General features: G+C 33.5%; 1 protein-coding gene across 5 annotated transcripts in view; it reads right to left on the bottom strand.

Annotated features, from left to right (window-relative positions):
• LRBA (LPS responsive beige-like anchor protein) overlaps positions 1-25,055 on the bottom strand; it is a 709,727-nt gene that overhangs the window by 56,478 nt on the left and 628,194 nt on the right. For all 5 annotated transcript variants that reach the window (XM_070261528.1, XM_070261527.1, XM_070261529.1 and 2 more), the window contains exon 48: positions 19,467-19,634. In XM_070261528.1, the coding sequence (XP_070117629.1) occupies positions 19,467-19,634 (168 nt within the window). The remainder of the gene's footprint in view (positions 1-19,466; positions 19,635-25,055) is intronic.

The following is a 25,055-nucleotide window of genomic DNA, read 5'->3' as shown; positions in this document are numbered from 1 at the left end:
TTCTCTTTGAAGGATTTCCAAATCTAAAACCAGAGGATTGTCAATTTCTAAGAGGTGTCAATATACACCTTTGCCTGATGGCCATCCATGTATACTATGTGTATGTATACATGCCTAAAATTAACATATCTAAAATCTGGAAAAATTAATTTTATTCTAGCATTCCTCAGTCAAGGCTTAGACTCCTCTTTTGATTTTTCTTAATGTTCAGAATCTAATTGACATTTTAAAATTTTCTCTCTTTCTTTCAATATGTGATCAGTCACTAGATCTAATCACTTCTTTCATAAAGTTTCATATTCATCACTCCTTTCTGAATCCAGGTCCCTTATAATTTCAGGTATTGAGTACTGTAACAGTCTCTTTACTGTGTTTCTCCATTTAGTTTCTTCCTTCAGCATATTCTATAGAACTGAGTTTTCCAAAACTCTCCTTTATGCGATATTCTCCTGATCAAATGTCTTCAATTGATCGTCAGTACATAAAAGATAAAGGTCTAATACCAGGCAATAAAGGTCTTCCTACCTCTCTAACTTTTATTCCTTCATCCAATTCCCTTATACAGTGTTTCTTTTCAGTCAGGCTGGTTTCCAACCACAAATACAACCAGTCATTTCTGCCTTACATTTCCTCTCATGCCACTGCTCCTCCTAGAATGGTTACCCTCATCTTCCATTTTCTAGGTCCTGCTCCTCTCTGGAAAACCCTGCTTGAGTACACCTTGTTGGTATAATATTTCCCAAATCTCACAGCTTGTTCATTCTGCTGATTACACACTTGATTCAGGCTTTCTTGTAATGTTATTTAACTTTTAATAGATTACTAGTCTATCTCTGCAACTATACAATACTGGTCAGAATATCACATATTTTAGTGGTGTGCAGCAGGTAGAACAGTATCTTGCACAAAGTATTCATACAACAAAAAAATTTACCAAGTACCTATTACACTGCAAGCTCGCCCAGACTCTTATGCCTCATCTAGGGTTGTACTGGGGACAAAACCAAGCTCAAGAGATGAGCACAGTTCTTGATAAGGACAAAATTGGGGTGAGGGGGAGGATGGTGAGTGATAAGAGAAGGCTGATATCTACTATTACAAAGAGACTGAAAGAGTTTTTCATGTAAGCTCTGAAAGATGTCGCTGAATGCAGTAATTCTCATTTCTTCAGCCCCCTACACACCTGAGGGATATGACAACACTCCAGCATCTCACTATAGCAGTGATTCTTAAGGACAAAGTGAGAAATCCTGAGGGAATATGTGTGATTTGAAAAAGCCACTCAAGTAATTTTGTCTATCATTCTCTCTTCACTTTTCCCTTCAGCCCTTTGTATAGAGGAATAGAAAATTTAGAGGCATAAGGAGGTTTGAAATCACAGGAAACATACAGCTATAAGGTTCAGGAAGGTGAATTGGTAATAGGGTAGCTTAATGAACTCTGTGAAATGACTAAACTGTTTTTAATGAACTCTAGTTTACCTAAAGAGTTCTGGTCCCAGGTGATATGTTTTTAAAATTTGTTTATGATGTTGAATTTTTACTATGGAATAGGAAAACGAACCCCCACGTACCCATTAATCAGTTTCAATAATTATTAACACATTTGGCTTTAGGTTATCTTAAAGGGGACTCAGCCTAAGCAATGGGCTAGAAAGATTCATTGAAAAATAGGAAAGTGTTCCTGCCTTTAAGCAGTTTATTTTTTCACCTCTACTGCAAAACTACACTGAGAACAAAATGTCCTAAAATGACCAAAAATTATAAACATTAGCCAGTAGCCTTCATTTTTCTTAAGAGGGGTTAAACACACCTGTACTCACAAGGAGATGTTCAGTCCTAAAGTTGCAAATTTGATTAAGTAACTTCTCTAGTTAAAATCCTTTTAACCAAATTTCTTATCATGGGGTGACACTATGGCATGGGGTTAAGTATGCAGACACCGGAATCAGACTGCCTCAGTTCAAATCTTACCTTTATCGTGCATTAGCTGAGTGACTTTGGGCAAGTTACTTAGCCTTCTGTGCCTTAGTTTCCTCATCGAAAAATGGTGATAATAATAGTGAGTATTTCATGAAGGAGTTGCAAAGATTAAATGAGATAATACAAAATACTTAGAACACTCAACACACAGTAAGCCATCAGTAAGTGTTTGATATTATTATTACAGCATATACATAAAAGACTTAAGACAGTGTCTGGCTGAGGTTAAGTAAGCATTTAATAAATGTTACCAACTACTCCTAATTAAGATTAATAATAAAAGTAATCTAGCTCCTGCCTATGTTTCTAGTCTCGTCCCCTGCCACCGTCCCTCTCATACTCTATAATGTGAGATGTAATGTGTCATACTGTCTTTGCATATATCGTTTTCTTTTCCTATTTTTTCTATTCCCTTCCTCTATATGGTTGCCTTTTTCTTATTCTTTAAGACTTAGCTCAGGCATCTCTGTCCTCTGGAAAATCCCTTTCTTGATCTCATCCAGACTGTTGCTGTCCCTCCCCGTTGCTCTTGAAGCAATGTGTGCAGACTCTTATCTAATATTCTAATTACTAATTTAATTTCTGTCCTATTGATTAGACTGTAAGTCTCCTTGATACCAGAGACTGCCAAGTATTTCTGTGCGTGTGGAGGCTTGACACATAGTAGGTGCTCAATAAATATTTGCTGAATGAATGAAGGGCCATCCAAGTGAACATAATTCAGCAGGACTGCAGCTAAGAGATACACTCCTACCACTATTACAGAGCAGCCCAGCACTGAATAAAACATTCTATTAAACATTTCTACGAAAAATCTTACTTTATTATTTAACATTCTTATTCATCAGTTCACAATTATTTCTGTAAATAGCCTGTAACTACTTTCTATAATAAAAACTGAATTCAGCAGGCAGCATTCCAGATGTTGAAATACATAGCAATAAAAAAGACTATGCAGATACTTCAAGACATTCCAGTAAAACCACATATTTATATTTTATAAACAGCGTCTCAAATATTACCTGGAGAATTTATTAATGGATTTCCAAATGGAAATATTATGAAAAGATTCTCAACAAGCTGTGTATTCTATTGTTTTCTGTGCCAACTATTGCATACTTGCATGATTTTATGGCTATATAGAGAGAAAGAGACAGTATATATAGAGAGAATATAGATGCACACATTAGATAGAATAAAAGGAAAAAAGAAAGAAATAAAAGCAAAGGAAAATAGACTTGGCTTAGTGACAATTTAGTATTTGACTTCAGTTAAACAATGACTGTTTTAGTATCTCTGACCTAGCCTTTTTAATCTAACAAGAAAAAGTTTAACTCAGTATAACGCTTAGTAATCAACAATAAAGTTGTAAAATTTCGTTTTAAGATGGGTTTGGGGGAGAAATAGCTTTAAACATATGGATGCAATTAAGTAAACACATATGTACGCTGCTTTTTTTTAAGCACACAACTCTGAAATTGCCTTTTATCCCTTTTATATTTACCTCTAAAGGCACTATAAAATTGGGCTAGAGAAATTGAAAACAATAATCTATTAAGAAAAAACATGCCATTTATTAAAATATTAAAATTTTCTGACATTACTAAAATTAAGTTCTACAAAGCTCTCCTAAGATTCTAGAGTAACTCTTTACTACGAGATGTTTAAAATCCAAACAAGAGCTCATTTTTGGGATTTCAAAATTAACGCACTTTTCAATATTTAAAAAGAGTCACATTAAGACCATCCAGTGATTTCTACTGTTTTACATATCCTGTCATTGCTTGTGCCAGTTTTCCTCTTGCCCTTCATACATTTGAACTGCAGCTGGAGAACAACTTGCTGGATATTTGACAGGTTTTCACTCAAAATCTAGCTGACCAGCCTCAGTGTCCTTTGGGGCCATTGTTAAAATCTAGCTTTGGTATCAGCAAATTAAAAAAGCATACTAATCAAATGAATACTTAATTATTATATGTTTAAGTTTGTCCTTAATTCCTAAAGAACAAAATTCCTGATAATATTAAGTACTAAGGCCAAAAGGGGACCCATAACAAGTACTTGATAAAAAGTGGATGAATATTCCAGAAGGGAAAATTATACACATGGTCTTTTTTGGACAGCATCTTGGCTGGTTTGAAAAAAAAAACTGTAAAGCATCATTTAGAAACATTGAGAAACCAGAGTCCTTCCTAACCTAAGAAATGAAATACAGAGTTACTTTTTAGTAGTCAGAGTAATAAATACACAAATTTTTTAAAATAGCATAATGAACCTGAGTTAAATTATTTAAAAGGAATCTTTTAAGATTTAAATGTAAATATTCAAGTACCCTAGAAACAAAAAATATAGAATTCAAACACTGTAAAGGATAAAAGTAAAAGATAAATAGCCTCTCAGTAAAAAAAAAAGGTCATGGCTATACTAGCATATGGAATATTGAAAATTCAATAAGATAAATGTTCAAAAATATAGACTCGATGATATTTAATAAGCAAAATAGGCAAAATAATCCACATAGAAGAGGAATATGATGAAGAAATAAGTTAAACTGGACAGAAGTAATTCTATATAAATTTGGACCTGAAAGACAAGCTTTTTGTTTTAATTTTGAGAAACTAGAAATAGAGAAAAACAAGAATTTAGTTGAGTCAAATTTTTATGCTTTCAAATAAAGATAGAGCTATTGATCCCACTTCTACAAATTTTCATAAGGAAAGTATCAGGTGAATGCAAAAAGATTTAGATACAAAGATGCTTATTATAGTACTGTATAACAGTAAAAATTAGGAGGAAAAAAATTACTTAAACTATGATAATGGAATACTTTGCAAACATTAAAATGAGTTGAGCTGAATATATCTGACATGGAAATTAGTCTATAATATATCAATGAAAGAAAAACCCCTAATTACCAAAGAATAAAGTATATGATCTCATTTAAGTAAAAAAAGAAACTATATATATATATATAAAATCAGACACATATACTTACATGTGTTATGTGCGTACACACATACATATACATGAATACACATGCATAAAATCTGGAATGCTATGTGCCAACTATTGTCAGTTGTTATCTCTGATGGGGAGTGGATGAAAAGATTGGCAGAATATAAATTAATACCTTCTTCACTTTTATACTGTTTGACATTTTACACAAAGCATGTATTACTTTAAAAATAAAGAACAAAAAATTACATTTTGAAAAAAATCTAAAACAAGAAAATACAAAAATCTAAAAAAAAACCTGCCAGTATTTGATACAGCTTTATGAAGTTTAATTTTTCCATTAACATAGTAGCCAGAAGTATTTTTTAACCACCTAGGACAACTCCAGCTGATAAATCAGTCAAAAACTATGAAATCAACTGACCTTGCTACAAAGTCAATTTTGTTATTTTAAGCTTATTCCTAACTCATTGCTATCTGGTTTCAAGGGGCCATTAGTTTTAGCAAAATTTTACCATTATTTATTATCAATTAAATATTTAGAAAGGCATATACATTTTTTAAGTAAACTATGTTTTTCACAATGCATCAGGTATCTGGAGGCATATACATGCCATGATGGTATGGAGTACATAAAGAGAAAGAGTAGCTTGCTAAGTGAAGTAAACTGTAATTAAAAAAAAAAAGAATGCAGTGATAAGAAATCAGGGGAGAGGGAAAATTAGGGAGGGAAAGGAGCATTTCTACTTACATATCCACTCAATAATATTATGGAAGTTACTAAAGTAAAACATAAAGTAATTATAAATTGTGAAAATATGTATAGATTTCCCATTAGTGCCTTTAACTGAGTCCATACATTCCAGGCACATTAAATTGAGGCCTGGCCCAGCCTCACTACAATCTTCACTTCTTGTAGCTGTCCATCCACTGCAGCATAATCCCAGCTGCCAATCTGAAAGAAACCAGCTAGTCAGAGCAGACACAACCAACAGAAACAAATGTCACTCAATAATGTTCAGCGGCACTGTGTTCATGGATAATTTCAAACAGTATCTCTGTCTAGAGCATTGATGTGCTCATTCAAAACACCTCCATCTCTAGCTACTGGAAATGAGTAGATAAAGCAGCCTGCCTAAAAAAATAAATGGAATGTTGCTTCAAAGAGGCTGCCAATAATACTAAAAGGCAAATACAGTGAAAACGCAGTGAAAAGTTCTTAAAAAAAATATCAGGACAGTTAATTTACTACATTCAGAAGGTTAAATATTTCTCAAAACCAGACAAATATGTTTAAATTATGTCATGGAAAGTAGTAGCGATTTGGACATTCATTTGGTAAGAATCATTTAGTCTATTTTTTCAATAATATTTGTGAGCATTCACTGGGTAAGAACACTAAAATGAGGCACAGTGAGGAATCAGATGACATGATCCTTGACCTCAAGAAACTTAGAGCCTGAAAAACAATACATACACACACACACACACACACACACACACTCTAATTACACAGTACGGGCAGGGATAGAGAGAGGAAGGACAACAAATTTACTCTTATAATATAGTTTAATAATACTTAACATATAAAAAATTTGCACTTGACTCAAGTGTTTCCCAAATACTACTAGAATTTCAGTTGCTTCTTTGCACCAATAATGAAAACTAAAAACAGTGATTCTAAATAAATTTCCTCATCTTTGTGAGAAATATAAGAAAACAAAGTTGATACTCTGAACATTTAGAAATCTGTAATACTTACAAATAATCTTACATAGATTTTTCAAGTCCATGCAATTTTTTTAAATCTTACTCCTTCTAGAAGCTTGTATTTAGTTTAAAATTTAGTCACTTGATTTGAGACTACTTTTCCCACTCTCGATTTAAAATAAAGATGGTGCCTGCAGGAAGCAGGGGTTCCTGACAGAAGTCATCAGCATAACAGAATGGCTCAGGATTCCTTGGGTTGTTGATAGCGGAAAAGAAATCATAAAAATATTAAAACTTTATGTCCTTGAGTATATAATTTACTAGACCTATTTAACTAATAAGTCTGCAATAGGCATAATAACTAGCAAAATAAAAAGATTAGCTTAACTCACAACTTTGATGTTCATTTAATTGACTAAGGGAAACTTTGATTATTGTGGTTTTGATACACAAGAAAGTCTGGTATAATTACAAGGTATTTTTTATGTAGATTTTCAATTAAAACTTGACTAATCCTTACTGTTTATTTGGCTTTTCATTGTACAGTTCCTGCCCTGCACTGTGTCAAATATGCCATCTGTGTAACATGCTTCTGGCCAAAGATGCTTCAGGATTATTTTTGTAACACTTTGAATTGTAGCTGCATGAAATCTTAACTTACTGTGTTCAATACTTCTAATTTACTCTATTCCCACAACTATCCTAATCATGTTGTCCTGTTGTCCTACTCTTAAATCTTACTGCAGTCACAACAAAGATTTCTGCCCCACCTGCTTAAAACAGGCTTACAGACCATTCTCCCAACTATTTAACAAATGTTAACAACGCTATAAATACCAATTGTGTTTATACTTTCTGAAAGATTCACTGCAGCCAGTGTTCTGCAGTAGTGTTAGAGCTGAAATAAGCTGTTGACTCCCACCATGAAAGTGATTGAATTCTAAGCCAAAAATGCTTTTCTTTGGATAAGATATCTGATTTGCTACTGCTGTCATGAAACTGGGGTCATGTAAACTTAAACACTGCTGCTGCTTCTTTTGGAAAACAGACCTTCTCAGAGTGATTATGTGTTGCTAAAACAGCATTTGGAAGGATAAATTTGGAAGAAGGAAAACCAACCACTGACACTAAACACAACTTTGGGAAAACTTTCAGGTTTTACTTTCATGTTATGAGACCCACGTATACAATTCTTTAAATTGAGCACTATCATGGCTCTTCTTCCCCCTTCCCTACCCATCTATGTAAACAGAGCTGAGTTCCATTTTCAAAAGGAAATTAATAACTTTAATTTCTGAACTCACATCAACATAAAATAACATTGTATTTGCTTGTGAAGGAGAAAGGGACACTTCAGAGGAAACGTAACGACTACTTACGGCGAGATGCAAGATAAAAAAGCACAGACAATATTATTCATATTAATGTTGTTCCTAAGCAACATCTACCCGCAGTGCATCGTTTAGCCTTTAAACCACTACCCCTTCTTCGAACCTCCACCAGACCCCAGGATCTGTCCTGACACTTCCTAACAATGGCTGCTCAGACCCTGTGCAGGGTCTGTACTTTCCCTTTTGTCAAAACCTATTAACTTATTATCAAATCCTGTGCACAGACAGCTGAATGACTGGAATGGATTGTTTAAAAAAATATATTTGTAGCCAAATAAATTATCTCTAATGTGGAGTTTCAAGCATCAGTAGAAGGTGATGAATTCTGTGGCAGGGTCTTTTTACTGTATTTATCAAACCACATCATGTTATAGTGACTTTAGCATGTGACTCTCACATTAGTTAATAAAGTCCAAATTTGCAGATGGAGACTTTCCATTCTTTTACTTTATACTTTAGTATTATTTGAATTTTTTATAGTTAACACACATTGCTTTGATAAATAAATTTTTAAAGCCCTTTATATAACTATTTAATTATGTACAAACACACACACACACACACACAACTTAGTAATGAACCCAGAGTTCTGGAATTCATGAATCTTAGGCCAAAAGTCCGTGTGCTTTAGAAAATGATGACAAGAACTACAATTAACAGTGATAACGTCTAAGATATTTTCCCTAAAAGTAGAAGTGATCTTTTTGGTCCTTCTCAAATATGAAAAAGATCATAGCTTAGTGAGTTAAATAACCAATTAAGAGACTGGAGTTACTCTGATTTCTGAGTGAGATAAAAGTTAAGAAATTGTAAATTCCTTCATCTTTGTCAAAGTTACATGAAGATTATTATATTATACAAAGTCACTCTCCTGGCAACATTGAATGTGACCAAAAACCAGAAAGGAATCACAAAAGACCTCCAAACAGCCAAAGCGAAGGCAATATCCTTATCCTCATGTTAATGTGTATCACTTGCTTGGATTTTCAAGCAGAGAATTTTTCCCCCTCAAAAGAGAAAAAAAGTTATGGGTTAGCTTTTCCCCTTCGATTTTAAAGAGAAACAATTTTCAGAACAGAAAGTAGCAAATGAAAGAATTCCATGATCTCACTAACCAAAAATAATGACCATCTTTGGTTAGCTGACCATATAAACATCTTGGGGTCTATAATTCCAGACTTTTGCTAATGCATATATACATATATAAAATTTGTATTTCATATGTTTCATAACATCATCTGTTTTTCACTGTAATATGGCAAAATATATGTTCATGTCAATATATATAGACCTATATAGCAATATTTCTGAGGATGTATACCATTCCACTGTATGGATTTACCGATATTTATTTAAACAATATTTATTTAAGTTCTCTATTGTTAGACATATATGTGGGTTTTCTTTTTGCTATTACGAACAACTATACAACTGAACAATTTTTGCATACCTGCTCAATTATTCCTTTCAGTTAAAGTTCTAAGTAAACAGTACATGAATATTTAAAAAATGGACACAGATGTCTATAAAGATTCAACCTATTTTCATCCTCACCAAATATATAACAATGTATGTTTTCTAAACATTAGGAATTTTCATTATTTTTAATCTTAGGTAATCTAAGAGGCAAAAATGCTGTTGCATTTTAAATTGGATTTCATTGATTACTAACTAGTGAGGATGAACTACTTTTCATTTGTGGTTTGTATTTCATCTTTTGTGAGTTATCTGTTCCTGAACTTTGTTATTTGTTGGTTTTTTGGATGTGCAAAATCCTTTTAGTAGCCAAATATATCAAGATTCCAAGATTATAAAACTACTTACCTATATTATCTTCTAAGTTCTAGAGTTTCACTTTTTATATTTATAGTATCTTTATTCCAAATAAATACATGCAATTCATTTGTAATTTCTTTCACTTTAAGATGTGAAATAGGGACTTACATTAATTTATATTATAACAATTATCTAGCTAGCCTAACATCACATATCGAGTAAGATAGCCTTTTCCTAGTGGTTTAAAAAAAAACACTTTTACCATATGTTCTCATATGTAATATGTCTATTTCTGGAAGCTCTATTTTGTTCCACTGAACTTCAGTTCTTTCACTAGAACATGTTGTTTTGATTCCTGTAGTTTATGTTTTTGTATCTGGTAAAGTAATCAAAACCTATTTATCTTTAATTTAGTTCTACCAAATCTGGTAATTTGGTTTCTCAGGCTATCATATCTAAGAAATAGTTAATTGTAGAGTAGGAGGAGGGGTGCCCAAAGGCAGACAAACTGACACAGTAACAAGAAGTGAGAACTGATAGCTTGAGAGTAGAAATAGGGAAAATATAAAAAGAGAGCATAAAAATTGAAAAAGAAGAGCACTATGAAATTCTTTAGTTTAAGGTCAAATATAGCACGGAACAATAACTAATATTAATAATAAAAAATCACATTCAATAATTATATCCCTCACTATCTTACTGTAAAATAGTCTCTACTTCTAAAAACTACAGAACACCCACTGTTTTTCAAGTACACTAGAACATTTATGAAAATTGACTATGCCCAAAGTGAGTCAAGCCTCAACATATTTCAAAGAATCTGTATCATATATACCACATTCTTTAGGTTTAAATTAAGTTAAAATTAATAACAAAAAGACAACTAGATTGGATACATGAAGGCAAGCCCTCACTGAAGAGATAAACTTTAAGCTGAGGCATAAATGACAGAGAGCCAACATGTGAAAATCTGGGACAGTCAGAGAAAACGGCTATCATAAAAAGGTGTTAATTCAGTGACAATCTTCACATGATCAGGAACAGAAAGAAGGTCAGCGTGACAGGACACACGAATGAGGAAGAGAATAGCACAAGGCATGAGATCAGAGAGGTAGGCAGGGGTCAGATCATATGGATCAAGTAGGATTTTCATCCTATGTTTAACGTGAAATAGGAAGGTTTATGTTAAGGAGTGACATGATCTGATTTACAGTTTTAAAATATCACTTTGGCAGCTCTGTGGAAAGTGGATTGTAGATAGTTAAGGGTAGAAAAGGGTGACCAGATCTACTAATGCTAGCCAGGGAGGGATGACAATGATGGCTTAGACTCATGAAAGACAGACATAAATGGTTTCCAAATATGTTTTGGAAATACCACCAACCTAGCTGCTTGTCATCACCAACTTCTTATGCCTCCCTACTCACCACATGGTTTTTTCCAGTCATAGAGCTATCCTATACTCCTTCCCACATGCTGGACTCTCTGCTTTGAATTCCCCTACCCTTTCTACTATTTCACCCTCTTAACTCCTCATTTCTTAAGGATTACGTTTACGCAGTTATTACTCCCTTAATCTGGGTTGGCTGCTTCTTTTTTTGTGTGTGTGAGGGAGATTAGCCCTGAGCTAACTCCTCCTCTTTTTGCTGAGGAAGACCGACCCTGAGCTAACATCCATGCCCAGCTTCCTCTACTTTTATACGTGGGATGCCTATCACAGCATGGCTTTTGCCAAGCGGTGACACATCCGCACCCGAGATCTGAACCAGCAAACCCAGGGCCACCAAGAATCAGAACGTGCACACTTAACTGCTGTGCCACCTGGCCGGCCCCATGGCTGCTTCTCATTTGTGCTCCCACATGTAGTGTACACAGCTCACTCAGAGCACATCACTATACATACAACTTCTAAAACTTTTTTCTGACTTACTAAAACTCCATCAAGGAACTGTTTTATATTGAGGGCTAGACAACTGAGCTCTCAACTTTTGGATATCACAAATACCATTTATATGATAATTAATAGGTGAGTTCTAGATAAGTAAGGATATATAATTGTTCTAGAAACCATACCAGTAAATACAATTATATTCTAAATATATTAAAGAAATTACATCTTTGGAAAGGAAAAATTATTTTGTAAAATTAATATTCAACTCATCGTGTGTTTGTTTTGTGAATTTGGGTTTTAGAGTATTTTTTCCTTAATAAAAAGATTTATTCTTACTCATATCTGACCCTGAATTCAATTATCTTAATTTTTCTCTCTTTTTAAATTTCTTCTTTCTTTGGTTTTTGGTTTCTTTGAAATGGTGTTAGAAAGATTTGATAAGATTGTATGAAGGAAGAGAAGTGAATGAGTCAAACCAAATTCAGCAGAATTAATAATCAGAAAATAACCAACTTTTATTTATTTGTATGTTGTCTATAAAAGAATATATGTAATGCTAGGAAAATTGAGCAGATTAAAAAATGGTAAACATAGAAAAAAAGAAAAAAAATGTACCAGAGAGATAGAGAAATAAAGAAAAGTAAAGAGGGCTGTTAGAATACACAGCTAAAGATAAGAATCTATCCTTTAGTTGGAGGTCACAGACAGCTGAAAAAAATTAGTATATTTGCCTGAAAAATAATTCTTTCTGGTGTGTGATATATGCAAATACAGACATAGTTGTATATTGATAACCCAGCTGTTTTCTAAAAATTAAAAACAACATAAAAGTTTAATGTGCTGCGGGCTGTTTCTCTGATTACTCTTCCTTCTCTTATGGTTATTATTTCTATCGTTTAGTGCTTTTTTATAGGGAGATTATTTTTATGATCACTTACTATGCCATATGTATTAACCACTCACTCTAGAATAAAACTTTCTCAAGAAGAATGGAGCTTTTCCCAAGCAGTAGGTGAGTACATGACTTGCATGTAGACAACTTGCCCCTGTGTATGACTGTGTGAACATCTAAGTGTTCTGAACTGAACTAAAAATATAATAATGAACAGAAATAAGGAAAACTGTAGCTGCTGTACAGAAATAAGTCTTGTCCAATCTGCTTTTAATACTAGAGAGGCACAAATCTATCTTGGTACCATTATTGAGGTTTTGCAGAGATAATGTTTTAATATAAGTCAAGTGTAAGAACAAATTTACATACTAATATTAGAGATGTTAAAGCATCTTAGAAGAACCAGATTCTGAAGAAAAGATGGTGTAGCTGGGAGATGGGGCTGGGAAGTAAATTAGGAGATGGCAATAGTCAAAGCTTTACAGCTAACAAGACTTGACAAGACTTGACTTGGAGGCTGTCCCAGCCTGGGGGTTTACAGGCATGTGGTTGGCCAGAGTTAGAGCAGTGAGAGCTAGCTCCCTGGGTCTCCTTGTATAGCTTTACTCTAATCTCAAAGTTTGGAAGGAACCAGTGCTTATGAAGAGAGAGGCAGTCTGAGGGCAACCTCTCTGAATAGTGGCCTCCTCCCAAGTCACCCTGTATCCCCTTACCCAGCCTTATTTTCTTCAAAGCATTTATCACTAACTGAAATCAGTCTTGGCTGTTTATTTTCTGTGCGTCCCATTAGAATGTGAGCTCCATGAGAGAAAGGACTTTGTCTGATTTTCTTTGCTCATCTCGGTATTTTTAGCACCTTGAACAAAATGAGTACTTGTTGAATAACGAATATATAATAAATGAAAGAATTAACTCTTCCAATTTATCAGCTCCTTTTTTTATCTATCCAAACCAGCCTAGACCAACTATTTCAACAATATCCCTTTAACAATTTCATCACCCCCCTCCCACTCTCAATCCTTTTTTATATATTCCACCATACTCCCATGGCCAAACTCCATCTCTGTCTCTCTCTCTCTCTCTCCACATATATACTTAAACACACACACACACACACACCCCTTCTCTATTCAACTTTTTTCTACATCTACTCTCCTGCTATTGAGAACAGAGAAAAACAACATGGAAAGAAAATAATAATTTATTTACTATTGAGCATCTATTAAGCACCCATCACTATGTTAGGTATTTCCATAAATATTATCTCACTCTTGGTACAAACTCTCATAATCTTGTTGCCTTTCTACCTCATTCATGCACATTTACTTATCCCAGTCCCCAGGCTAACCTTCTACTCTCCAAGCACAAACAAGGCAGTATTGTTCCCAGCTGTCCAGTGCTTATCTCTATCTGTGTTCTGGATTTCGTTCCTTTCCTCTTCCTCATAGAGCATGGTAGTCTATTACATGCTTTCTTTCCTGTACGTTTGACATGCTTCTTTTAGGATCTTTCCTATCAACACAGAAACATGGTCAAATGCCTACCCATTAAAAAAAAAAAAATCTCCCTTAGAATGACTGCTTATGTGTATGGGTTTCTTTTTGTGGTGACAAAAATGTTCTAAAATTAGATTGTGGTGATGCTTGTATAACTCTGTGAATATACTAAAAATTATTGTATTGTACACTTCAAATTGGTGAATTGTATCACACATGAACTACATCTCAATTAAAAAGTTAAAAATTCTCCCTTCAATTATTCCCTTTCTGCACTGTGTTTACTTGTTCACCTTCCATTCACAGCATAGTCCTCTATCATCTAAATTACTTTCTCTAGGATCACCAATGACTCTTAGAATAATCCAATGGGTAGTTTTCATTTCTTATTTCTTCAATCTACTTTCAGACAGGATCTAAAACATACATGTGGTTATGCCACCCCCCTTCAACCTTCAATCCACTGCTTTATAATGCAGTCAAAATTACACTTTATGGCATTAAAGGTCCTTTGTGGTCTGGCTCCTGTTTCTGTCTCTTACCTTATCACCTTTGGTCCATTCCACATACATCATATTCTCCAGTCACGATCTCTTTCACCTACATGCAGGAAGCTTATGCAGTTTCTTCTGTGTAGATATCCTTTGCTCACAGCTCTACCCAATGTTCTTATTCATTCTCCAATCTACAGCTCCAGCGTCTTATTTCCCAGAAAAGGTGCCTAGATTCTGACTGTCTGGGTTTAGTGTCTATCCTCTATGCTTGTGCATACGTATAATGTACTTATCTCTATACTGAATTTATCAGTGTATTATAATTGTTTACTTATCCATATTTCTCCACCAGACAATGAACTCTAGCTAATAAGGTGGAGACTTGCCTTTCAACTCTTTAAGCTGTTTACGTATTTTGGGTTTAGTAAAAGATCATTGAAAAAAATGAATAAATTAAGGACTTATCCTTATTTTCTGTATTCTCCTTCCCTCACTTTACAATGAACTCTGCATGTATCCTCTAGGAAATGGTCTCTAATAACCATTTCTAATAAAGTGTTAACATTCTATGATTCTTTCTATAATGCAATCATTAATTTATGTTCTTTTTTAATAGTTGTGTTTTCCAACCTCTGGGTTTAATAGTGAACATAAGGGAAGGAACTAACACTTGTTGAATACTTACGATGGGATAGGCACCATGCATTTACATGCATTATACTTCACCTAATCCTTTACGGGGTGAGCATTACCATACCAATTCCATATATGAGCCAACAGAGTCTCAGGAGGACGCAAGTCACACACTAGTAGGAATCAGGGCCAGGAATCAAATCTACATTTATTTGTTTGTTTATTCTACTGTATCACACTGCATTGTGCCACAAGAGTTAGCACTATGATATGGAATGGCCATAATAAAAGATCCTATTTGTTTTAATAACACTCAGAAAGCATTGTGAATTAATCATGTATATTTATAAGAATAGTGCTAAGTAATGAAGTGATATATTCTCCTTTCAACATTCTTAGAACGTAACAGGGCACGTTTTTTGAATGAATGCTTAATCTAATATATATGTTTATATAATATAAAAATAAAATAGGGTGTGATAAGTGGAAAACTTTTCAGTTAAAGTTTAATATGCTAATAATGAACTACTTGGGGTTGCAGGGAAGAAAAGGAAGTCAAAGAAACTTAAAGCAAAAGTTTTAAATAGTCTTTAGCAACTGCCGATTATGAGAAATAAATACTAAAAACTTATTTGATATGGCAGTTCCTCAAAAAGTTAAAGATAGGATTACCATATAATCCAGCAATTCCACTTCTGGGTATATATCCAAAACAACTGAAAGCAGGGACTTAAAGAGATACTTGTTCACCAATGTTCATAGCAGCATTATTCACAATAGCCAAAAGGTGGAAACAACCCAAAATGTCCATTGACAGATGAATGGTTAAACAAAATGTGGTATACACACACAATGCAATATTATTCAGCCTTAAAAAAGAAGGAAATTCTGACACATGCTACAACATGGATGAACCTTGAAGACATTATGCTTAGTAAAATAAGCCAGACTCAAAAGGACAAATATTGTATGATTCCACTTATATGAGGTACTAGAGTAGTGATGGGGTTCAAGGCAGGCCACCCCAAGATGCGCCACTCTGGAATGCAGACTATTTCGAGCTGAAGAAAATAAAGGCTCAGACTCAGCAAGAACATTCGACCTTTACCCCCTAACTGCCTAAAAGAAATTTAAAATAAAGGCCTGTCCCCAGGACAGGCCATCACCATAGATAACTTTGGGTTCTGGTAGACTGGGAGAATCCTTGCTAAGCCCACTCTTAACAAAGTTCTATTTACCAAACATTTGCTTTTCCATTTCCATGTGGGTTGCCTTCCTCCCCTTTGAAGCCCCAAATCGCTACCCTAAACGTCCTCCTTGTCTGTAGCTGAAGATACTTAAACAGGCAGCCTTGGCCAGTTGTCTGAGTTGCTCAGTTTTCCTGAGCCTCTCCCATGTATACATGCTATAAAGCTTTGTTTAATTTTCTCCTGTTATTCTGTCTCATGTGAATTTAATTTGTGGTCCAGCAGAAGGACCCAGACCAGGTAGAGGAAATGCCTTCCTCCCCTACAGCAGTCAAATTCCCAGAGACAGAGAGTAGAATGGTGGTTGTCAAAGACTGAGGCAGGGAAATGAGGAGTCACTATTTAATGCCTACAGAGGTTTCATTTGGGAAGATGAAAAACAAGATGGATGGTGGTGATGGTTGCATAACAATGTGAATGTACTTAATGCCACTGAATTGTACACTCAAAAATGGTTAAAATGGTAAATTTTCTATGTATTTGCCACAAGAAAAAACATTATTTGAAGTCATAACATGTTAGTTTAAGTGAAAGAAAAACATATAATTTAGTTTACACATATAATTCAACTACATATCTAATGTCTAAAGGGTGTATGCCCAATTTCAAACATTCTACCAAGTTAATTTAACCAACATTTATTGTCCCATTGTCTAACCACATGCCCTGAATTTGGATTCAGTAAATATGATAACCAAAGATATATGACAGTCTTCTAGATCTCGACTGTCCAATATGGTAGCCACTAGCCATATGTGGCTATTTAAATTTTAATTAAATAAAATTAAATAAAATCAAACATTCAGTTCCTCAGTCACATTAGCCATGTTTCAAAAGCACAATAGCCACATGTGACTAGTGGCTACCATATTGGGCAGTTGTAGATATAATGAACATTTGCCTCACTGCAGAAAGTTTTATTGGACAATGCTCTTTTAGATTATACTTTAAATAGTATTCAGTAAACTCCTTTGGTAAATCATTAGTGTCGTGAGAAGGAAAGGTAATCAATTCAGAATAAAAACAGAGTCAATTATGTTGAGTGATCTGTAAAGGAAACAACCAGCTGATTTAATGTTTCATTTTTTCACTAGCAGTGTCACACAGACACAAGCTGAGAGCCATCCCTTATCATGCAATGTTGCATAAACTTTAATGACGTGAAAGGTATAGCTGTATCACTGTGGGCACACACCAATAGAGAAATCTTCAAAAAAAAAATAGGATCGGGGGCTGGCCCCGTGGCCGAGTGGTTAAGTTCGCGCTCTCCGCTGCAGGCGGCCCAGTGTTTCGTTGGTTCGAATCCTGGGCGTGGACATGGCACTGCTCATCAAACCACGCTGAGGCAGCGTCCCACATGCCACAACTAGAAGGACCCACAACGAAGAATATACAACTATGTACTGGGGGGCTTTGGGGAGAAAAAGGAAAAATAAAATCTTTAAAAAAAAAAAAAAATAGGATCTCACATTGGGAGAAATGGTGTTAAGTATATTTTCATGGTAACTCTACAGAATATTATGGCATTTCAAAATTAAAACTATGTACACAGATTATATAGCAATATAAAATGATATATGCTGGTATGATAAGTAAAACAGGAGATTATAATATGGAGTTTATATTTTGATTTCAGTCATATAACAGCTATGTAGAGATATGGATACTTACTAGATGGGAATATAAAAAAACAAAAACAGGTGGTATATTTGGTGAAGAATTATGGACATTTAAAAGAACAAAGCAGCACTGTTCAAATATTGTTAAAACAATAAAAAAGGAAGTAAATGAGCCTATGCTATTCTAGTCTAACAATGAAATTATGCACTGTTTTGTGACACCATTGGCATGTTTGCTCAAACCTCAATTTCATATGTGGAACCCTATGTGCATCCTGTGTGATGCAGTCAATTGTTGCTCTAATAAAATAAAATGCCCCCCCGGAGAGAATATTTTCAGAGAACTGAAAAATTGGAAGAGTCTTTTAGAGTTCATCTGATCTAGCTCTAAAATAAACTGAAAAATAGCAATTCAAAAACTATGCATTTTAAGACAAATGTACATCTAGCGCTTGGTGCTTTTGTCCATGTACTAGCCTGTATCTAGCACATAAACCAGGTGATAATATATATTGGCAAATATATTTAAATATGTACTTATTACATACTGTCAACAGGATCAGGTCATAAGTAGAATTATTGGGGAACGCATCAAGTGCTGGTAAAAAATGACAAACTTTACTTGTTACAAATGTTCCCTTTAAAGTGATGTACAACTTTGCCTATGACTCAGAAGTCCTTGGTTTCTTAAATATAATTATGTTCTAAAATTGTACAGATATTTAAGGCTGTATCTGTTCAATTTTATGATCTTTGCACATGATGTATATTAGAGTTAGGAGGATGCATTCAATTAAAAATACTAAAAAAAAAAGCAAGGCTATATGCAGACTTTTTGGTGAATACTGTATTTGTCAAAACCATGTGTTGAGTGTTTACTTTAGACAATGAATGACAAAGATAAAACAAGTCTCAATAATGTCTAACACCAAGTTTGATGATATAGGAAAGTTTTAGACTTCATCCCTATTATTAACTTCTACACAGTTACACATGTACTTATGTATAATAGGTACTTGTTTTATCACACTTAAATAGATTTATGCTTATAATCTTATTTCTTTAATGAATTAATTACTATTTTCCTAATACTTTAAATTAGTCAGTAGCTTCAAACTTATAAAAATTATAAATATGATTATTGATCCCTTAATAGGTTCAAATTGAAAAAGCTCTCACGGTATATTGAGTCAAACATTTTGTTGGAAGTAAGTCCTGGGTTCAAGTCCCAGCTTGGTCACTAATTGAAAGGTTATTCTGCTTAAGTCACTTCACCCACCTGGTTTCAGTTTCATCATCAGTAAAATGAAAGCATGGGGAAGATGATACCTGGTACCTGCTAGTCTAAAGACACCTATTAGACCCAGTCAGATAACTTACCTCTCTCAATACAGGATCAGTTATTGAATTCAGATTGACAGCTCCTTCATAGGTCAGGTAGTAGAATACATTTAGGGATCGAACAGCTTCTGGTCCTTGCTGTTTATAGCCAAAAATGAGATCAATCCATTGATGAAGCTGGCAGGAAACAAATTCACTCTCCAGGGCCTGGAAAAAAGGTGTAGATCATATTATTATGTTGGAATCTATTTTTAAAATACATAGAGAAATTTAGAACAAGCAGTAAGGTTTAACACTAAATTTACTGTGAACTGACTTATTCTGATGTCCTGTTTTCCACCAGAATCTGTTCTACTTTGCTCCTTATTAGAGACTTTCTGGCACTTGTCTCAGTGAATTATAATAGACTGCTCATGTTTCAGTATTATTCTACTGGGCTGTAAGCACTGTGAGGGCCAGGGCTGGATCTATCTTGGTCACGTTCGAAACTCAGGGCTTGGCAGGTACTCAATTTATGCTTTAAAGAAAGGAGGTCATACAATGTAAAGGCTACTTCATGACAGCAAATGTGAAAACATTAAACATTTACTATCCACTTGAAATATTTATAATTTTTCTAGATATAAGCATTTTGTTGTCTACTGCAATAACTGTAACCAAATTATTAGTTATTTCAAATGAGTTTTTATGCCAACAAATTAAATCTTGGGAGAGAGAGTTATAATTACTGAATTATTATTCTAGGTATTACTATTAAACCAGACCAAATATTTGATGCTCTTAACAGAGCAGTGTCCAATAAATAATGAATGGACATGATCAAGTATTCAGTGGAAATGCTGGGCACAAGATCTACTTCTAGTTCATCATTACATTCCCAGTTACTAGCATCGTACCTAAAACACAATAGGTACCAATAAATGTTTGCTGAATTTAATAAAGTTATAAATACAGAAGAGTTTAAAAAACTGCAGCCTTATTTTTAGAGAAGTATTCATATTTGTATTATTTAACTGTTCAAAATTCTTCCAACATAAAACTTTAGCATTGTGGACTAGTTTATCAATAAATAATGCTATTCAAATCACAGAGCTCTCAAACTGAAACTCTGAAGCTTAATTTGAAGTATACCAAGTTATATCAGATGATGTATCTCACTGAAATTCTTATTTTTAGACTAATAAGTGTATGGCTGTGATGTATTTTTGGTGTGGCTTGCTGCTATGTTATCAATATTATAAAAATAAATCTATTGGTTTTAAAACAGAATTGACTAACTTCTATGCCAAGCAACCAAAAAGATATGAACCATCTCTTGACAAAAGACATTCCTATTAGTTCACAGGTGTACACTATGTAAATATATGCTTTATTAAAATAAGTGCCTATGAATAAGAAAGATGTTTGTGGCTGAATTCAAATAATAGATTTCCTCTAACTAATAATATTAACATGGCTTCACAATACATCACGTACAACAAAATATATAAAATAAATATGCAAAAAAAATTCTGGGCAATTCTCGTATTCCAAAGTATACTTGAAATGAAATACACCTAAAAAATATTTAGCCAAGTTTCAATTGGGAAAGTTACTGTTTTAACATCTCTTATAAAACTCACTATATTTGTAAAATTAGTAAACAGCTAAGAGAGCACAAAACTGCTTAATTTTTTATTTGAAATAAAAAGAGAGGGCTTGTAATAACTTTAAGTAAATTCCTATTTTAAGAACAAGGATTTAAAATTAATCCAAAAATCCAGGAACTACTAATGCAAGTTGCACACAAAATGATACGTTTGTTTCATTAACTTAGGCCTTGGGTAGAGATGGGGGGGAGGTGAGGAACATGTTTAAAGTGACACATAAAAACAGCAATTGTCTTAATTTGTGTGCAATGCACTCTACACAAAAGCCCTAAATATGTTCAAATTAGAGCAAGCTGCTTGATTGTCACTGCAGTCTCATGTCACATTAATGCATGACAAACATTAAACCATACACTTAAATGGCAATTTATATCATTTAAATGTTTACTGCCAGACTAGCTCATCACTCATTTAAATGTGACTTTCTGACAGCTAATTTCAGTTAATTTTCTCCAATTCACTTAATTAGAACTTTCAATCAGGGAAGGACCTATACATATCTTCAAGCTTACATCCTTTTCAGTTGTTCAAAATCTGAGTTAATAAACTGCTGAAAGCTCTACTATAATAGATTAGCATGCAGTATCTCTGAGTCCACAAAAAAAGTGTGACTATATGAAGCAAACTCGCTGGATGTACTCTGGGAAAGAACCTACACTTATTTACGTAAATAATACTCTCGCCAGTAGTTTAAATAAAAAACATTTAGTTCATATACACACACTATTGAAACGATAAAAAAACCCTGCATCCAAGCTAATTAAAAATTAATGATTTCAAAATTGTTTAATAAGATAAAACAGTCAGGAGTCTCCTGAGTGTCTGTGGTGTTGTGATTTGAGACTATAAAATTCTAGAAGGCTCAGCAAATGATGAAGTATAAATGAATTTTCTCAATATTAAAGCTCTAAAAACTAGGGCAATTTTATTTTATGTGTCATCAAACAAAGAATTGTGAGTTTTCCTAATGTTGATTACTTCTTTATGCACATTCAAAATGGTGAAGTTGGTTAGCTTTAGATGCTGTTAAACCTTTACATCTTGACACCACATCAGAATGTCAAGCAAAAATGCTAAAATGAAAGACACTGTATGCTCACATTATGCTGCAAACACACATGTAGATGACTACAGTGATGGTCAGTCCTCCCCTTACACCGTCATGTGATCACTACTTAAGGGGATGACCAGTAAGTCATGGAATTATTGGCAAAATCTTCTCCAGAGGTTGATAAACATGCTACTTTCATGAATTAACTTTAAATAAATTTCTAAAAACGAAAGTAAAAATCTCGTTAGTGGTCTTCAAGCATTTCTTGCAATACCTTGAAAAGGGACCCAAAAGAATGACTCCTACGGATATAAGATAATTCTGAAAGGTTTTAAAATCATTTCAGTACAAAGTCAGTTCAAGACTTTAATGTCCTTTTGCTATCAGTGAATGACAACTGCCTAACCAAAAGTACATAATAATAAACAAATGCACTTCCTAAAGACTTGAGGGAAGAAGTAAAGACAAGCAGGACAAAATTATTGAGGGAAAAAAATACAAATAATTCAAAACAGAATACCCTGGGATTACCTTTAATAACTTCTGTTTTTGAGATTCAAAACATAAATCATAAAACATATTAAAAATTCTTTAAATCTCTTTTTATATGTTAAGATTTTAAAAAATATTCTTCATATAAAATATTTATTTATATCCACATTTTTCATCACAAAAAAATAAAAACATGTCAGTGGAATGCTAAGCATCTGAGATTTTTCAAAGCCTTTAGGACAGACAGTCCTCATTAAGACTTGAGTTAAATATGGTGTGCAGCTAGGGGATAGTAACATTCTTCCCATGCTGCTCTCAAACCTAACCAATCAATTGTTAGTACTCCCCTAGCAGGATACATCATTTACATCCAATGTGTGCTCTGAGTAAAATTTGTAAAAAAGAAAATCCACTAAAATGTCCAACACAATACAATAATATCCAACTCATCTCAGTTATTATAAAATAAATCAGTGACTAATGTCCAATTGTTAAGGATCAAATAAGACTATGAAAAGACTATCATATGAAGCCTCACACAAATTGTCAATCCAATCCAGGGGGACTCATATGAGTCTTGACAAACTGTCTTGGGGCTGATATCTGTTTTTTTAATGAGATCTATCAAGCAGAGACTAAAACACTTGAGATATGCTAAAAAGTACAGTATACAGATGTCAAATACAAACACTTATTAGTAACTTTCATTTGTTTGGTCCAGATGCAGAACATCAACAAATTAAAGCTTTAATATTATAAAGATAATAGTAGATTATTCATAAATAACTCATTTGTGTAGCCTTGTGTCAGAAATAATGATAACATATATGAATATATCTAACAATAAATCTCACTGAAAGAATGTAATCTATGTTTTCCTGAAACTAACCCATTAAGGAAATGAATTATTTATTGATAAAAAAATTATATAAAATTATTCTTGTTTCCTATAGTGGAGTCAATATGATAACTTACGTAGAGATAGTTTGCTTTTTCCAAGAAATTCTAAGCTTTTTGAGAATAAAATGTCTAAAATAAAAGTCATTAATTATGTTTTTAATTAATCTATGCATGCTTTAGAGATAACTAGCAATTTCCTTTTATTTTCAAACAATCAAATTTTCTCTAATGTAAAAATTATGTAAAATCAAGAAAACCAATTTCAGTTAACAAAAGAACTTATTAGATAATTGTTTACCTCAAGACCAGGAAACCTTGTGTATTATTTGTGTTTCTCATACTTGTAATTCCCAGATTAATGCTAATATTTATTTATACTTTTGCTAAATGTTCTCATACCATGTCATTTTTACAGAGCAACCAGATAAAGCCCACTGATATCTATAGGATAAATTATTTTCATAAAAAATCAAATGAAAAGTTCAAATATTATTTACAAACTTTTAAGTATAGAAATAATTGTATAACCAGAAGGAAATAGCTCTGTCCTGTCCAGATACACACTTCTGCAAATGTATACCGCTACTTTCATTCCAAGGTTTCTGAAAGGCTTGATCCAGTTCTGAGATACAAAATGCCATAGCTGTAAGTTTCAAATAAGAAAATAAAAAATCACTGGGTAACCCTCTTGACTGGATATACATTTAATTCTAAGATGTATTTAATCCTATTTTTAATGAAAGAAAGAATAAAAATTAGTTTGTAAATTTTTAACTGTACATGTAATTAAGAGTCAACTCATTTGAACGTAGATAGTAATATGTTTCAAAGAGCTAATGTTTGGATTGGCAAGAATGTAATACACAACATTATGAACTCGGAATTTTAAGTATTTTTCATTTCAAATACATATAATACAGCCTTCTTCCTACACACACACACACACACACACACACACACACAGATTTAAAATGAACTAGCCTGTTATGTTTGCATGTGCTGGATTTCAAACACTAGTGGTAATGTTTCCTTAACATTGATATATGACCTTTGTAATTTACATTGAAGAAAGCTGTTTTTTTCAGCCTAATTAGAACTGTTTCAAATTTTCTTGCTAAATATATGATATAAAGTCCTTTCAACTTTTTTATTCTAGAGTTTCTTTCCATGTCAACTTTGTTCCAATCAAAATATGCTTTGAATTAAATGATTTTGATTGAATATGTGGATCACATTTCACTTCTAAGATTTAAAGTCCAAAAAGGAAAAGTTTAGCCTGTTCAAACAAAGCAAGAGCAGCCACTTTGTGGAAAGCTATTCACATTTAAGAAGACTGACAAATTGTTTGTGTGCACCATTAGGTCTAGTTTCTGCAATAGTTGCCAGATTTCCTGTCCCCCTAATAAGATACATTAACTCTGTAAATGCTGGCTCTGAATTTGTGATGAATCCAAATAACTTCAGCAAATTTTTAATCTACATAAAATTTCTTTGTTTGAAAGAAATTCAAAGAATAGAAAACTTGCCATTATATAA

Source organism: Equus caballus, chromosome 2 (assembly GCF_041296265.1).
Source record: "Equus caballus isolate H_3958 breed thoroughbred chromosome 2, TB-T2T, whole genome shotgun sequence".
Lineage (NCBI taxonomy): Eukaryota > Metazoa > Chordata > Mammalia > Perissodactyla > Equidae > Equus > Equus caballus.
The sequence above is the reverse complement of the archived record's forward strand: the minus strand, read 5'-3'. Positions and strand labels throughout refer to the sequence as shown.